Source organism: Umbelopsis ramanniana, assembly GCF_025399195.1.
Source record: "Umbelopsis ramanniana AG unplaced genomic scaffold K450scaffold_32, whole genome shotgun sequence".
Classification (NCBI taxonomy): domain Eukaryota; kingdom Fungi; phylum Mucoromycota; class Umbelopsidomycetes; order Umbelopsidales; family Umbelopsidaceae; genus Umbelopsis; species Umbelopsis ramanniana.
Window position 1 is genome coordinate 1 of NW_026252118.1, and position 14,519 is coordinate 14,519.

The 14,519-nt window shown below is 45.4% G+C and overlaps 8 protein-coding genes across 8 annotated transcripts; 3 read left to right on the forward strand and 5 right to left on the reverse strand.

The window, feature by feature from the left end:
• Positions 1-17: 17 nt before the first annotated feature.
• On the reverse strand, positions 18-1,332 carry K450DRAFT_243519 (uncharacterized protein). Its single transcript, XM_051589435.1, has 4 exons — positions 1,081-1,332; positions 873-1,007; positions 460-789; positions 18-392 (listed from the first exon to the last, which is right to left on the reverse strand). The coding sequence occupies exons 1-4, from the start codon at positions 1,296-1,298 to the stop codon at positions 86-88; spliced, it is 990 nt and encodes a 329-aa protein (XP_051444032.1). The 5' UTR covers positions 1,299-1,332; the 3' UTR covers positions 18-85.
• Positions 1,333-1,386: 54 nt separating this feature from the next.
• Positions 1,387-3,440, forward strand: K450DRAFT_243524 (uncharacterized protein). The gene is made up of 2 exons (XM_051589436.1): positions 1,387-1,486; positions 1,585-3,440. Exon 2 carries the CDS (start codon positions 1,602-1,604, stop codon positions 3,327-3,329), a length of 1,728 nt encoding a protein of 575 aa, XP_051444033.1. The 5' UTR covers positions 1,387-1,486; positions 1,585-1,601; the 3' UTR covers positions 3,330-3,440.
• A 605-nt stretch (positions 3,441-4,045) lies between these two features.
• Positions 4,046-5,736, forward strand: K450DRAFT_243530 (uncharacterized protein). The gene is made up of 5 exons (XM_051589437.1): positions 4,046-4,397; positions 4,459-4,642; positions 4,707-4,941; positions 5,023-5,361; positions 5,422-5,736. Exons 1-5 carry the CDS (start codon positions 4,274-4,276, stop codon positions 5,650-5,652), a joined length of 1,113 nt encoding a protein of 370 aa, XP_051444034.1. The 5' UTR covers positions 4,046-4,273; the 3' UTR covers positions 5,653-5,736.
• A 1-nt stretch (position 5,737) lies between these two features.
• On the reverse strand, positions 5,738-6,998 carry K450DRAFT_243539 (uncharacterized protein). Its single transcript, XM_051589438.1, has 5 exons — positions 6,806-6,998; positions 6,664-6,743; positions 6,472-6,508; positions 6,334-6,409; positions 5,738-6,224 (listed from the first exon to the last, which is right to left on the reverse strand). Exons 1-5 carry the CDS (start codon positions 6,964-6,966, stop codon positions 5,880-5,882), a joined length of 699 nt encoding a protein of 232 aa, XP_051444035.1. The 5' UTR covers positions 6,967-6,998; the 3' UTR covers positions 5,738-5,879.
• A 218-nt stretch (positions 6,999-7,216) lies between these two features.
• Positions 7,217-9,284, reverse strand: K450DRAFT_243543 (uncharacterized protein). The gene is made up of 4 exons (XM_051589439.1): positions 9,114-9,284; positions 8,878-9,045; positions 8,553-8,789; positions 7,217-8,473 (listed from the first exon to the last, which is right to left on the reverse strand). The coding sequence occupies exons 2-4, from the start codon at positions 8,891-8,893 to the stop codon at positions 7,302-7,304; spliced, it is 1,425 nt and encodes a 474-aa protein (XP_051444036.1). The 5' UTR covers positions 8,894-9,045; positions 9,114-9,284; the 3' UTR covers positions 7,217-7,301.
• K450DRAFT_161006 (uncharacterized protein) lies at positions 9,130-9,598 on the reverse strand (the record flags this gene model as incomplete). Its single annotated transcript, XM_051584013.1, has 3 exons — positions 9,130-9,186; positions 9,328-9,341; positions 9,454-9,598. Coding segments are annotated over 3 exons (216 nt in total), but the record flags the coding sequence as incomplete, so codon positions are not given.
• A 167-nt stretch (positions 9,599-9,765) lies between these two features.
• Positions 9,766-11,707, reverse strand: K450DRAFT_243546 (uncharacterized protein). Its single transcript, XM_051589440.1, has 6 exons — positions 11,275-11,707; positions 11,135-11,189; positions 10,677-11,052; positions 10,517-10,609; positions 9,993-10,391; positions 9,766-9,906 (listed from the first exon to the last, which is right to left on the reverse strand). Exons 1-6 carry the CDS (start codon positions 11,495-11,497, stop codon positions 9,856-9,858), a joined length of 1,197 nt encoding a protein of 398 aa, XP_051444038.1. The 5' UTR covers positions 11,498-11,707; the 3' UTR covers positions 9,766-9,855.
• Position 11,708: 1 nt separating this feature from the next.
• K450DRAFT_243554 (uncharacterized protein) lies at positions 11,709-14,375 on the forward strand. Its single transcript, XM_051589441.1, has 4 exons — positions 11,709-12,405; positions 12,564-13,363; positions 13,542-13,679; positions 13,777-14,375. The coding sequence occupies exons 1-4, from the start codon at positions 12,087-12,089 to the stop codon at positions 14,101-14,103; spliced, it is 1,584 nt and encodes a 527-aa protein (XP_051444039.1). The 5' UTR covers positions 11,709-12,086; the 3' UTR covers positions 14,104-14,375.
• Positions 14,376-14,519: the final 144 nt, after the last annotated feature.

Genomic DNA, 14,519 nt, shown 5'->3' on the forward strand with positions numbered 1-14,519 from the left:
AAAAAAAAAAAAAGAAAGCTCAGCCGTGTGACTGTCAACATTGCAAGTACTATGGTATTCCGATAACTTTATTAGCCACCCGTCTTTATGTAAAGGCTCTATGATGACTTTCATCAAGCGCCTTGTTCCACCTAGCATCCAGTTGCTGTTTAAGTTGATCAAATCCCGTCTGAGCTACCTTGCGCCCTGCCAGCTCGCAAGAAAACGTGAGCACATCCAAAACATTGAATCCATGACTCAGTCCATATATGACACCGGCAGTGAAGGTATCTCCCGCTCCAACCGTATCAACAACCTGATCAATGTTTAAAGCTGGTGCAGACAATATTTGGTTGGTTGCTCGTTGTAAACATGTGGCGCCTTGTGCTCCCCATGTACAAAACAGAATCGATCTAGTAGGTACAATGGTTGTTATACATCTTCCTACCGATAACTGAATTGACAATACGCACTACTTACTTTGGCCGGCATCGTGTGCTGTATGCCTTTAAGAACGATGGAGCATCGCTAAACCCTCTCTTCTCTGCAAACAGCTTTGAAAAAAAAACCACATCGCCTTTATCCAGAAAGGTATCAATGTTTTCTCGGTCGGGCTTTTCCAATTCGACAGAGATGGTCAACCGATCACGCCAATTCTCTTTTATGGCCTTGTTGTGCATCCAATCGATTTGCTGGACAGCATTATCTATGTTTCGGCCTTCAAAGTGCACCCACGTGAAATGCTGCTTGGTATCTGACATGGCCGTTTCCACCTTTTGCTGGAAATCACTTAGTGTAATATCTTGAGCTCTGTTAAATGAAAATGGGGAGATCGGTTTGTTAATATAAAAGTGAGACGATCTGATTTGAATGGACAAGAAAAAAATCCTCACTCGTTATAACTTATGATGGTTCTAGTACCCGTATTGGCCGCATGGATCACATAGCTTGACGGGTTCACGCCATGGTCATGAAAGACACAGGTGCTAGTATGGACACCTTGATTTTCCAATCCCAGCAGCAGACTCCTTATGAGTTGGCAGAGCCTCTATCAGAATCATTCAAAATAACGCTCCCCAAAAACAAATAAATTGGTCCTACCCTGCTTCTTCCTTGGGTCCAAGGGAAGTCATACACCAGGTTTGGACGCTGGGTAGCTGGCTCAGAACCATCAGCGTGTTTCCGCAATTGCCTCCCGATCGAATCTCGAGTTTGCTGGCACGCTTTTTTGCATCCTCAGCAGGAAACTCATCCACATGAAGTATAAAGTCTTGATACAGTTGGCCTACTAGCAGCACGTTGGCGCCATTGCTTGACATGGAGCTTGGCTGCAACGCTGATATTGAAATGCCGACGCAGCGAAAAAAAAATGACACAAAAAAAAACCACCGCAACCATGATGTAACCCTGTCGACTTTACAGCTACGCTTCACTTTTTTACTTCGCTCCTACATTTAATCGATCCCCCCACACCACGGCATTTCACCCGAACAAACGCTACAAAAAGGTAACAAAGACGTTGAATAAATATAATATCACGCTTCGACGCGCCTACTGACGCTTGCTTCACGCGATTGCCGCGCCATTGTATTTATGCATCCCTAGGCTTTTTTTAATACTCTATGACGAAGAATAACAATGTTAAAGAGGCATGGGTCAAAGTGGGCGACGATGCATCCACTTTGAAGACAGATTTTGCTACTGCTGTTAAAGATACCGAAGGAGCCGCTACCAATCGTGCCAAGGCAGCCCAAGACAAGGTCAAGCGAGACTCTGAAGACGCTTGGAGACATGTCAAGGAGGGTGCAGAGCACAAGGTGCATCAAGCCCATGAGAACGTGGAAGCTGCTGCCCAAGCTCGCAGAGATGCCACTGACTCTCTCCAAGGTCAAGCTCAAAAACTAGTTGGAAAAGCCCAAGATTTGGCCAACTATTTGTTCTCCATCAAGAGTGATATTCAAACCAAGGTCGATAAGGTCAAGGAAGATTTGGAGACCTCCAAGAGATCGGATCACGGCGTGAACAATGAAGATTCATGGTTTTCCATCCGTGATGTAATTGATGATCGACGTAATCAATGGCGCAGCGTCGAAGACACTGCTGAAGCCTTGAAGCAGTCGGCTCTTGATCGCAAGAACCGAATTGAGCAAGCTATCCTTGGTCTTCCGCAAGACGCTCGGGATGAAGCCGAAAAGGTTCGCTCAGCTGTCGCTGACTGGTCTCAGGGTGCTCGTGACAGCACTGACAAGTTGGTCCATGAACTTCGTTCTGACTGGGACAAGACAGTTGACGATGTCGACCATGGTTTCAAGCATGCCGCCCATGATATTGCTGATGCCTTTGAAAGGCCCAGCGATCACCATCTTAAATTGCACATTCATGAAGCCATCAATAACATTAACAAGAAGCTTGCTCTGCAATACGTTGACATTGAAAACAAGTACAACAAGTTGGATAAGCGATTACGTTCCGACTTTGATAAGGCTATTTTCAATGCTGGTAAACTCAAGGGTGAATACAACCATTTGCGTGATGATACCGTTCACATTGCTCGCAAGCGAAGAAATGATGCTTTGAATTCCGTCAAGAAGGACTATGACCAATTCATCCGTGACTCTCGCATCAAGCTTTACGAAGCCGAACAAGCTCTCAAGGAATACCGCTCGGCCGCTCCCGACAAGTTGGAAGAAAAGAAGCACTTGGCCAATGAGAAGATCAAGGCTATTCAAGATAACATTTCCACCGATGCCAAGAAGCTCTCTCAGAAAGCCAGTGAAGCCTTCGAATCGGCTGATAACAAGGTCGACGAAGCCTGGTCCTCAGCTCTTAGCTCACTTCGTGAGGTTAAGGACGAAGCCAAGAACAAGGCCAATAAGAAATGGGGTCAAACCAAGAGCAAAGCTAAGGGCGACATTCATCAAGCCTATGGTAAAATCCATGATAAGGCTGAAGGTGTCTATGACCGAGTCCATGGCGTTTACCACCAGGCCACGCACGAAATTGAAAACTTCGTGGACTCCTCTGTCAATGCCATCGGTGCCTTTGGTGAACGCGTTCACCCTGGGGATCAATACGCACCTGTGGCCACCGCGTGGGGAGCTTTGTTTGCCATATGGTTTGCCTATTTGGCTATTCGTGTGTGGTCCAAGAGAAAGGAAGCCAAGGTTTGGGTTGGCGACGGTACTATGGAATACATGAAAGCCATGTATGCTCCTGACGCCCTCATCGAGACTGCCGAATATCTCGGTGAGACCAGTGACAGCGACTCCCAGAGACCTGCTCGAACCGACAGTGCTATTGATGTCAATGGTCGACGTGGCAAGAGAGTGACACGTAAGTATACATTTTGATTTGACTGGGGAATGGGTCCCATACTAAACTTGACTTTTCACTAGGTACCGTTGTTAGTAAGACCACTACCACGCACACTGGAACCACCGCTACTGAACAGCGCCATATCCAATTGGAAAAGCAGCATAACTTGAGCTTGTATCAATCTCTCACACAAGCTGTCCACGATTTGACCTCTTACACCACCACCATCCCTCTCTTCTTGGTGATTCTTGCCGTGATGGAATTTAACGGTTTCGACTGGCGTCTTCTCAACCTCATTTATCTCGGTTTGTTCCTTGCTAAACTGTTGCAGAGCCAAGCTGGCCAAGAGTATGCTGAAGAAATGGGTCTTGGACAATACTTTGGAAACACTTTGATGCTGGCTGTCACTGGCGTCGTCAGTGCCTTGACCCTTTGGAGTCTTCTTACCTTGGAAATCCCACTCATGTCTCGCGAATTCGTCCGCCGTCTTCAAGGCACTTTGAATGCTCCCCAGCACACGTAAAAAAAACAAAAAAATATCGACAACTCCAACACTGTTTTCCTTGGGTGGTTCGCTCTCCTATTTTTTGTACATGTTATAACGTAAAAAGCTTGCGGATGGAGGGTGGATTTGTCCTATTTTATTTCTTTTTTTTAAAAAAATTTCATTCTTCTTCTTCTGAATAGTAACGTGTTTTCCTTCTAGTACTGTAGTTAGCGTTTGATGCGATTCAATTATTGTATCCACGTCCGCCAACTTGGTTTGGCTCCTCCTCTCACTATACAATAACCGCGCACCACATTAAATTGAAAATTTTCTGTACCCTTTGTGTGAAGGAGTGATGATGCGTTTGTGCAAAAGGTCTGCCAGACCTTGAGTATTAAGAAGAAACTCAATTTAGCTGTATTCCAAGGAAGCCAAAAATAAAAAACAAAATATCAGATTCCTGGTTGATTTCAGTTTCTACCATTCCAGGTCATGCCACCTGCACACGACCCAATCCTCTTATCATGTGGATCCCTCATCATTGACGATATCCACTGGGAAGATGGCTCGCGACAGACGGATGTGTTGGGCGGTGCTGGCGTGTTCGCCATCTATGGTAGGTTGTTTGTGAATGGACGATAAGGCATGCTGTTATCGCTAATCAATGCCATGCATAGGGGCTCGCGTTTGGCTGGCTCCACCTCAGTCGCAGCAGATAGGCTACACTGTTCAACGCGGGTTTGACTTTGTGCCGGATATCCAGCATGAGCTCGACCGACTGGATATAACACTGCACAACCAAGACCACCCTGACTTGCACACCCCGCGCGGCCTAAACACATTCAGCGCTGATGATCACCGGTAGGCCAACCCCCTTAACGTGCGTGTCGACATGTGCGAGTAAAATTGACTTTTTGTTTCGTAGAGACTTTGAATATATCCATCCAGTCATTCGGATTTTCCCGCGCGACTTCCCTCCTAAATGGCTGCTGTCCGCCCAAATCGTACATCTCATCTGCTCAGCGGCTAGAGCCCATGACATTGTGGAGGAATGGCACACTCTTCAAGCAAAGTATGCTGATCAATTTAATGTGTCTTCCCAAGATATACCCGATACTATGTTTATGTGGGAGCCTCTTCCTTGGGATTGCCTTCCAGAGGTATGTATTTGAACGCAGCATGCTTTTAAGTTTTTTATTTGTTTTGGTTTAGCTATGTGCACTCAATCCTGACAATGCTAGAAATGGGGCGAGTTTCAAGAGACCATGAAGATGGTAGATATAGTATCACCAAATCACGAAGAGGCTGCAGCGGTGTTAGGGACATCGATGGACAAACTGGAGTCAGAGTTAGGAAATGCCTCGGCTGCTTTGGCGTACCTCGCCGAACAATTTGTACAAGCAGGGGTGGGTCAACGTGAGCAAGGATGCGTGGCTATTCGCGCGGGGAAGCGTGGTGCAGTGGTACGCCGCAAAGATACTCCCAGCTGGTGTGTTCCTGCCTATTGGCAAGCGCCCCCTGACCTCCATCGCATCAAGGATGTGACTGGAGCAGGCAATGCGTTTTGCGGTGGATTTTGTGTAAGTACCTCATTCCACTTTTATCTTCACGACAATGGAAATTTTTAACCCCCCGTTCAGTATGGGTATCTCCAGAACAAAGATATCATTGAAGCCGCCCTATATGGATCGGTCAGCGCAGGCTTCACCGTCGAACAGGTTGGAGTGCCTCGACTGGATGCATCCGAAGAAATATGGAATGATGGTCCACCTGCTGCCAGTCGATTAAAAGAACTACAAAGAAGAATCGCCATCGATATACCAGCTAGCGAATCGATCTGGCGATCTACACAGTGCGGCGACGACTTATAGAACACACCACATGGCGTAAACCATGTTTGGCCATCCCTAAAGACCCTTCAAAAAATAAATAGTAAAAAACAATTCAATATATGTATATTTGTATAAAGTCTGATGGATCTGTATGCTGAGTAGGTGTATAAACTGGTGGATTCGAGAGATAGGAAGCCAAAATTAGAAGAAAAAAGAAAACAGGGGGGAATCTTGTAGCGGCAAAATTGGGGAGTTCTATTCTGCGTTTAATGAATAACTTCAAGCTGCTTGTCGGATCCATTCATGTGGAACACAGTGGGGTTGCGCACTACACCCTTTGCAAATGCCTGTCGTCTCACACTGCTATCTAGGTCGCTCAAGGAGGACATGCTTGATCGGTAGGAGTATCGATGGTCGCCCTCCTTGATATGGTCGGGTATAGGTGGAACGTCTGGGACGGCGCCGACGACCACAGGCTTTCTCCTCAACGAACTAGAACGCGCCGGTGGAGAGATGGTGACTCCACCGTTGAGTTGCTGAAACCAATGACGCTGACGCTCGCGAGCCAGCGCAAAGCAGTCAAACCAGTTCTTGGGCACTGTCCACTCCAACTAGTCGACCCATTGGTTGGTCAGTTAATAAGGTGATGTTCTCCGTACATATGGGCTTACTACCCTGACTTTTTTTTTTTGATTTTTTTTTTTTTTGGAGGCACCTTACCTGTTCGCACACCTCGATAGGTGGATTACCATTGGTATCAAAAGCTTCGTATACTGAAAAGTCTCCCAGGAAATACCTAAAAGCCATGCGCTCAGTTTATGAAAGTCCATCTAAAAAGCCACCACGCAATCCACTCACCTGGCTTCAGACCACCGCATAGGTTCTTCGTTCTCGCCTAGACGGACCCAAAAAAATAATAATAATAAATAAATTTGATATCTTTGTGTGACATCAGGAGGAAGGGACCCAGGAACGCCCGCCCGCGTTGTCAAGCGTAGGATAGCATAGGAAACATGGAGAAGCAAAAAAGGGGGTGAAGTATATACTTACGAAGCATCGAGAACTGACACATCTCATCTTCGTATTTTTCAAACAGGACGAGTTTGACAAAATGAGTTTTGAACAGGTACCTGAGGAACAAGGTGTCAGAACACGGAAAGTGGCTGACCGCCTGACGCAAAACTCAACTTACAGTGATCCAGGAACTAGTTTGGTGGCATCGCATAGGATCAGGCTGGGTTTCTCTAGGGTGGTGGAGGGGGAGCCTTTGGCAGGCTTGTTGAATCGACTACTGGGTGATTTGCGTAAGGTTGGCATGGATCTTCGGCGACGTGGTGAGCGGTCGTCTGTCATAAAATGATAAAGAGAGAAAAGGAAGGGAAGAAGGAGAGTGCCAACCTTTTTAAAAAAAAAAATAGTGTCCCAAAAAAAATCGTCATGATTTCAGCCATTCATAATCCCGTTGCACAGAGACACGCGAAATCATTGCCCTTTTGGAATTGGGCCCTTTTATTTTGAATGTTTTATAGAGGGTCAAATCAAATATAACAAAAAGAAAGGAATAGCTTTACAGATGACATGATGGGGAGGATGAAAACAAGAAAGAAAAAAAAAAACCAGATGTAATACAAGCATTGGCCGATCAAAGAGAAATCAAGCGGGGGTTTCTCTCCATCGACTCTGAGCCTTTAATCACTGTTATTGATGCTATTACCAGTTGCTGGAATTCTAGATCTCAGAATCCTGGTTGCTGGACTATCTAATATTCCTGCAACCCGTTTAGCATTGTTTGCATATTGCTGATCTTGAGACATAGCTTGCAAAGCTTCGCTAAGACGTTGGACGATTTCGTAATGCTTTTGTCGTGCTTGTTGGTCCAGGACTGGCTTAGATTGGCTGGCTGTTGTTGTAGCCACAGGTGGTTGTTCGCATAGTGATTCGCTCAGGTCCGCATAAGGTGATTTCGCATCGGTTTCCTTTATTGACAGGCCAGAAATATCGCTGGAAAGAAGTGTCATAATGTCGTTCTCCTTTTTCTCCTTTACCGGCTTCTCAATCTTGACCTCTGGCACTGCAGCCTTCTCATCAACCTTGTCGAAGGTGGTCGTTGGCTTTTGACAGCTGCTGGATTCAACCACGCTATCAGGGCTGCTGAACACATTCAGCATACTGACCATTTGCTTCTTATTTTCATGATCTGTCATCTCTTCCTTCTTAATTCGTGGCATGTCATCATCTACCACCAACTTCTCGGATGGGCTACTAGGTGCACCTACTGAAGGACGTTTGTTCTTGGTCTCAAAATCGACGGCATCCGATGGTTTGGGAGACGCTCCATTGGCGGATGTAAAGTTTTGTGTGGTCTGGTAAGTTGGACCACCCCAATAGTTGGTCGAGATGGATGGAGCAGCCATGTAATGCTGTCGATTACCAACATTACCATTAACAGCATAGGGAGATTGTTCATACTGTTGCATATTGGCCATGGGGTACTGGGGTGGCATCTGGGAGCGGACATACATATCGTTGGTGGCAGGGTATAATGCATTGGCCGTTTGGTACATGAAGGAACCATCATCCATCATTGGCTGAGGATAAACCGCTTGCATGTCAGCTTCGGAGGTCATGTAAGTGGACTTATCATCCATAGTGAAAGGGGTGGGGTATTGCAATGAAGCTCCGTTGCTGGGAGATGAAGCATTGCTAATAGCTCCATTATAAGTGTTGCTCATGTTGATATTATTGGAAAGATTCTGTAACCAGCGCTGCATTTGATCCAATTCTTCGGGGCTCTCCAACTGAGCATTAAGGTTGCCATTATCGACAAAAGTGGCGAGTGTGTTGAGGCGATCGGCCATATCTGCGATAGATGGGTTAATAAACAGAGGAGATAAAAAAAGAAAACAGATACCAACATATACAATGAATTGTAAACTCACCTGTATCGTATTCAGGACTCAACTTTTGATTCCGTAAGACATCAGTAAATAATTCGTCCAAAGCATTGTCTCCAAATTGTCCACCGCCCATAACGTTGATCTGGGAGTCTTCCATCATATCATCACCACCAAAGTCTCGGTTTGAATAAGCAGAGCTGTATGGAGTGTCATCGCTAACGACATCGAATGTACCAAACTTTGAGAATGTGCTCTGAGCATCTGACGAAGGGGAATAACCTAAATTTGTGACAATGTGTATGCAGGTCAATATAGGAGTCTTTCTGTCAATAACCGTGTAATTTTTTAAAATCCGCCATTGGCTTACCTCCGTCTGAAGTCATGCTATGTGGAGGCGACAATGGCCCACTGGTGCTGTAAGAGCCGTCAGAAACGACAGAAGGAGATCGACTGGAGTATGGGTTCTGTGGTGGTGTAAGGGGATGATGGTTTGCACGGGTAGCGCGGGCAGTGTTTTGCCTGCTTCGCAAGGTTGCTGTAGAATAAAACCGAATTAGCAAGCCATATGTATGCCAAGAAAAGGACAAGAAAACAATGTGATACCTTGGTGTTCTTGTGTATGCGTCTTTTCGTGCTTTTTCAGATCCTGAGGCCGCTTGAACGACTTTTGGCAAATCTAAGAATAGCCAATAAAAAATGTATTAGAAATTTTGCCAAGCCAAGCCAAAGGAGTGCATCTCCGCACATGAGAAAAAGGGTAAATCCGCAGGAAGAAAAGACAGTGACTAAAAAATAATAGAATGGAAAAGATGCCTACCTCACAATTATGAGCTATAATAGAAGAGAAGAACAATAGGTTAGTAGGTGTTTTGATCACATCATAGGTGAGTGTTCGATCGAAAGTAGTCTATTTTAAAAAAAGACAAAAAAAGTCAAACCATACGTTTCAGCGGTATGTGCACTCGAAGATGGCTAGTAATATGATCTCGCTTGACAGTGACAACAGAGCAGCTACCCCAGTTGCAAGTGAGGCACAAGTTATTGGTAGACTTGCGACCGACGTGGTCGTTGGTGAGATGAACATAGAGCTGTTCTGGATCGTCGTAGGTTTGGGTACAATCACCCCATCGACATTGAATGTAGTCAGTCATAGAATTTTCAAGTAAATGCTTCAGAAGATTGGTGGTGTGGACAGGTTTTAGAACTGTTTTAATGGAGAAAAGGTAGAGAAATAATAAAAATGGCTCAGGTAACTTTTTACAGAAAGGCCAAGACTGAATTGGGCCCAGACGAAACACGTGGTCAGCGGACATTTGCGCCAGAACTGCGAAAAAATGCTGGGCATTCAGACCATTTGGCCTACTTTTTGCTGGCTGGTAGGTTCCACTCGATTATACTGCAATTCTCTGTCATTAGCAAAGAAATCTCACCATGGCACGAAAATTAATAAATATGGCGTCTTACGTGACATGACCGGCATACCAATGAGGTGAATTTGCCATTGTCTTTCATAATGGCCGAAGAATCGAGTGCTTTGCTGCAAGCTTCGCACTTTAGGCATTTTTTGTGCCATTTGGAGGCCATAGGGCCATTTTTCTCTTCAAGTAAATTGATGGTTTGATGACATGCCGGGCAGGTTTTGGATCCGCCAAATCGAGGGAGGGGTCGTGCTCGAGAGGTAAAAAGAGAGGAAGGTTTGACGTCGTCACTTGAAATGACGGGTGGCATAATCGATACAGGCAGTGGCACGACTTTCATTGTGGCGCTGCCATCGTCGGCAAATTTATTCCCGGCGCAAGATTTGCAATACGGTGACTTGGCCATTTCCATATACAAACATGACGGAGGTAGTGCTTTTCTACAGCTCGTACATCCAAAGCACTAGCCATGATAAGAAAGAGATGGTGTGCCAAATGAATGATTAGGTTAATTTCAGTCTATCCTCCAATACGGGTATCACTCGAGATAACAGTCTATATCTAACTGCGAGGAAACCACCGACTCACCTCAACATGGTATTTGGCATGATTGACATTTAGATACACATTCTGAAAGGGTTGGCTGCATTTGTTACAATGATGAGCTCTTGTTGGCGCACACTAAAGAAAAAAAAAATTAAGTTAAGGATGCTGTCATTTAGTTCCGCAGTCAAGTTAAGCACCCCACCTGATGGTGATAGACTTTGCTATCAAGCAGGGTGAATGCGTTATCAGTCACCACCTTGCTGCATTGCTGGCATAATAGACAACCGGGATGATACGTAGCTCCTGTGCTAAGGGTGAGACTGCGATCGACAATCTTTCGTTCACAGTGCTTGCAGTCACCACCGGTGGTATCGGACCATGTGGAAGCCACGAATGGTTGAGGGCGAGTTGATTTTGAGGTTATAGGCATAGGACTAATAGCAGTGGTATGAGCGTTACGGCGAAGTTGGTGGAAATAATTGATGTTTTTCGTTGGCATCGATAACGATCCTTTTGTGCTGAGGACACTGGGTGAGTCTACATTCAGCTTTTCCGAACCGTTGATGCTATCCATGTACCTTGAAGGAGTTTTAATTAGTTATTATTATTTTTTTCTCGTCCTACTTTCCATCTCATTCCACATGGGACAAGCTGACTTACCGGGACTTCCAACGGTCAACCACAGGTTGGTCTCCGGTATGATGCAACGTACGGGCTGCAAGGCAATAGTCAGTACGGTAAATTTCACTGCCGTGATGTGTGACAGAAAAATCTTTTTTGGGGGGAGAGAAGGAACCTACACATAACTGGACCACCGCATTTTCTGCACTTCGCGCTGGTATTCAAGTCACCACAACGTTTACAGTAACCCATAGAATTAGTGTTAAAACCAGAAAAAAAAATTGCCGACATGATGGGAGACTTTATATGCGCGCGTATGGTGTCTGCTACCTTTACGTTTTGACCAGGCAGCGTAGCTACTTGGGCGTAAAGAGTTTCAATCCACGCCAAAACTTGACCCATTATCGCCAGGGGAAATTTCTGATTGGATAAGCATATCGGGTGAAGGTATGGCCCAAAATGGGCTCATCAAGCACAAACTGGATATCACATGGTTCCTTTGGGGCCACGTTGCAGCGGTAAGGCTTTGAGTGTGCTGCCGTTATCTTGGCCATCAAAGTGAGATACGGAAAAGACGGGGGGTTTGGATGATTGTCAAGGAGCATCATTTTCCACTCTCTCCCCTGTTTTGATAGCATAAGGCACCTGAGCTTTAGGTGAGGTCGGGAAAATGATTGGCTTGGAAGCCACCGGGCCCTCAGTTCTCCCTCTTTACGCACACACACACGGTTCCGATACCATGAATGACAGGGTAGTTTTTTTAGACTACTATCTCTGTTGCTTAGGCTGGCACAATCATCACTCCTTTTCTTCTTTACATTCTTCTTCCATTCGCCTTATCGCCCTGCCCTTTTTCTGTTTTTCGCGAGAAGGCAGTATCGCTTTCTCTTTCTCTTTTACATCTCTCACTTTTTTGTTTTGCTACTACTGCCTTATCGCCTTCCACAGCAAACCTTATCTTCTTTCCACACAATCTTACCTTTAGCCTCCTATGCAGACTTCGGCGGCTCCAGACGTCAAGCACCCTCTGCCACTTGCAAAAAGCACCTTGTCAGTGGCAGCTCAGCATCGTCGACCTAGTCTAGGGTATCTCTTTGCCCCTTTGAACGTAAAGAACACCGAGACTTCGTCCACGCCGAGCACCAACCGGCTTATTCTCGACTATCTACTATTCATTTCCATTCAATCGCGGCTCCGCCAAGCCGATATTGGTCTTAATACACAAGAGGATGAAGACTCTATCAAGCGATGGACCGATGCAGGCATCCGAGCCAATAAAGACCATATTGCAGTAGAGTCCATCATACACGGTAAGAACGGAGTGTAAATTACAACCCGACTTTATGGCCACACAAGCAGGAAAAAAAAATTTGTTACAGTGCAATTTTTTTAGGAGTCACTTGAGTGGGTTCGGAATAGCAGGCATAATTATAATGGCATACTAATATTAAATTTTCTATCCCTCAAGGTGTCAAGTCCACCTCACAATCCAAAATCCCTCTTCAATTCGATGGCGACCTTAAGCAACGCATTTACCTATGTCAATTGACTAATTTTGTTTTTGGCCGATTCGATTCCAGTATCGTACCTACCACCAAACAACGAAAACATCCAGAGCCATGGTCGCAAGCTGACCAGTCACCACCCTCTGACTTAATGAACAAGCGACAACACATGTTTGCTGCGCCTATTGCTCCCATGTTCTGCAGACGTCACAGAAAGCAACCATGTATGTCCTGTCGCTCCAAGATGGCTCCACAACCACAAAAACTTGAAGGTCGCGCTGGCACGATTATTGCTTCAGGAGACCGAACTTCGCGTCGTCGAATGACCCTGGCTAGCCCTCCATCCGCTGGCCTAATTGACGCTATCCCATCTTTCCTCAAGACAAGCGCCAGCATGTTACGAAGAACGTTGGATCGCTCAGAAGAAAGTGCTGAACCATTGGTGGTCGCTGGCGAAAAGGTTATTGGCGGAGGCATGCCGGCCACCTGGTACGACCTCTTTTTAGAACTCCTCACTCAAGCTGCTATCGAATCGTATCTCTGCGATGGAGGACATGGCTTGGAATTTATTTTCGAGATCTTTTCATATGGAGATGTGGATGAAGATGGTAATGACGATGATGATGACGACGATGAAGATGCTGACGATGAAGATGACGAAGAAGATTGGCTATCTGTCAAGGCTGCCGATCACCACTTGTTATTTCCAAAGACTCGGACCATTTATTTGTTTGCAAAGAAATTGCGAGAGCGCGAGCAAGAGGTGAGTACTAGGGTTCAAGCAGCGTGTTCAGAAAAGCTTATGATGGCGATACCATGCAACGGAAATGAATTTGGATTCATCCATGTGTGTCCCTCATTGATCAAGCATTCAAAAAAAAAAAACTTGATCCACGCAGTATCTCACTAATTTTCATTTCGTCAACCCTTCACTGTTTTAGTTCCTGGATGTCAAGGATGATTTGCGTTCTCACTTTGAACAACTGGCTCAGAAATATAATCTAGAGGCTTTCGAACATAAAATGCGTTCATTCATTGAGATTGCCCATCAATCCATGGACCAACCCGCCATGAATAAGGTAATTTTTTTTAGCCTAGCATGGGCGATCGTCTCCCAACTTTTTTTTAACCTCGATTTGTCTCGTTCTTTCCCCCTTTTTTTCTCTTTTCGGACAGTATGAGCGAACTGAAGCCATTGAACCTATGAAGCGATCTACCAACCTACCAAGGACCTCTCCCAACATGCCAGTAGCTAGCCTACAGGCGTCCACCGTTGCCCCTTCTCTTTTGGAATTCCCTAGTGATGGCTCGTTATTGATGCCAGAAGTGCCAGACTCGGATGAAGAAGACGATGAACAAGCTGTTGACGACGAAGATCAGCTAGAGTCAGCTAAACCCAAGAAACGAAAGAGAGCTATGTCCAACCTGACACCGACTGCTAAGCGAACTCGTCGAACTCGCAACTCCATTGACTCTCCAACAAAGATACCCCGCAAACGCTGACCTCCCAGACAACGAAAACACCCTCACAGTGAAAACACGAAACTGATCCATTTGGACTTTTTTGCCCAATTATATCGCGTGTTGCATATACCCCCAATGTATCCAATCCCTCCCCTTTGCCTGTTACAAAATTATCTCTTTTCTCTCATAGTCCAAAACCCTCTCCCTCCCTCCTCTTTAGCTAGCATGTTACAGATCGACCTAAATACACAGTCTCTCTTGTTTTTTTTCCCATTCATATTAAAGAAAATAGTATTTACGTCACGCGCCTATTTGTTTTGTTGTGAATGTTTTGGATATTTGTGGAATGTCTGTCAGAAATTTTGCCTGGATGGAAACACCAGTGTGTTTTATGAAACGACAAATGGTTTTCCCGGGTGGAGTTTAGGGGTCTTCTGGGATTGTGTGTTTTTCAG

Coding starts and splice junctions, on each gene's coding strand:
- K450DRAFT_243519 (XM_051589435.1), bottom strand. CDS start 1,298: ATGTCAAGCAATGGCGCCAACGTGCTGCTAGTAGGCCAACTGTATCAA. Junction 1,008..1,080: donor GGACCCAAGGAAGAAGCAGG/GTAGGACCAATT, acceptor CCAACTCATAAG/GAGTCTGCTGCTGGGATTGG. Junction 790..872: donor ACCATCATAAGTTATAACGA/GTGAGGATTTTT, acceptor TTCATTTAACAG/AGCTCAAGATATTACACTAA.
- K450DRAFT_243524 (XM_051589436.1), top strand. CDS start 1,602: ATGACGAAGAATAACAATGTTAAAGAGGCATGGGTCAAAGTGGGCGAC.
- K450DRAFT_243530 (XM_051589437.1), top strand. CDS start 4,274: ATGCCACCTGCACACGACCCAATCCTCTTATCATGTGGATCCCTCATC. Junction 4,643..4,706: donor TTCAGCGCTGATGATCACCG/GTAGGCCAACCC, acceptor TTTGTTTCGTAG/AGACTTTGAATATATCCATC. Junction 4,942..5,022: donor CTTGGGATTGCCTTCCAGAG/GTATGTATTTGA, acceptor TGACAATGCTAG/AAATGGGGCGAGTTTCAAGA.
- K450DRAFT_243539 (XM_051589438.1), bottom strand. CDS start 6,966: ATGACAGACGACCGCTCACCACGTCGCCGAAGATCCATGCCAACCTTA. Junction 6,744..6,805: donor AAACTAGTTCCTGGATCACT/GTAAGTTGAGTT, acceptor CTTGTTCCTCAG/GTACCTGTTCAAAACTCATT. Junction 6,225..6,333: donor CTATCGAGGTGTGCGAACAG/GTAAGGTGCCTC, acceptor TGGGTCGACTAG/TTGGAGTGGACAGTGCCCAA.
- K450DRAFT_243543 (XM_051589439.1), bottom strand. Junction 8,474..8,552: donor GAGTCCTGAATACGATACAG/GTGAGTTTACAA, acceptor CATCTATCGCAG/ATATGGCCGATCGCCTCAAC.
- K450DRAFT_243546 (XM_051589440.1), bottom strand. CDS start 11,497: ATGGGTCAAGTTTTGGCGTGGATTGAAACTCTTTACGCCCAAGTAGCT. Junction 10,610..10,676: donor GCAAAGTCTATCACCATCAG/GTGGGGTGCTTA, acceptor TTTTTTCTTTAG/TGTGCGCCAACAAGAGCTCA. Junction 9,907..9,992: donor ATGGCAAATTCACCTCATTG/GTATGCCGGTCA, acceptor AGAGAATTGCAG/TATAATCGAGTGGAACCTAC.
- K450DRAFT_243554 (XM_051589441.1), top strand. CDS start 12,087: ATGCAGACTTCGGCGGCTCCAGACGTCAAGCACCCTCTGCCACTTGCA. Junction 12,406..12,563: donor AGTAGAGTCCATCATACACG/GTAAGAACGGAG, acceptor CTATCCCTCAAG/GTGTCAAGTCCACCTCACAA. Junction 13,680..13,776: donor ACCAACCCGCCATGAATAAG/GTAATTTTTTTT, acceptor CTTTTCGGACAG/TATGAGCGAACTGAAGCCAT.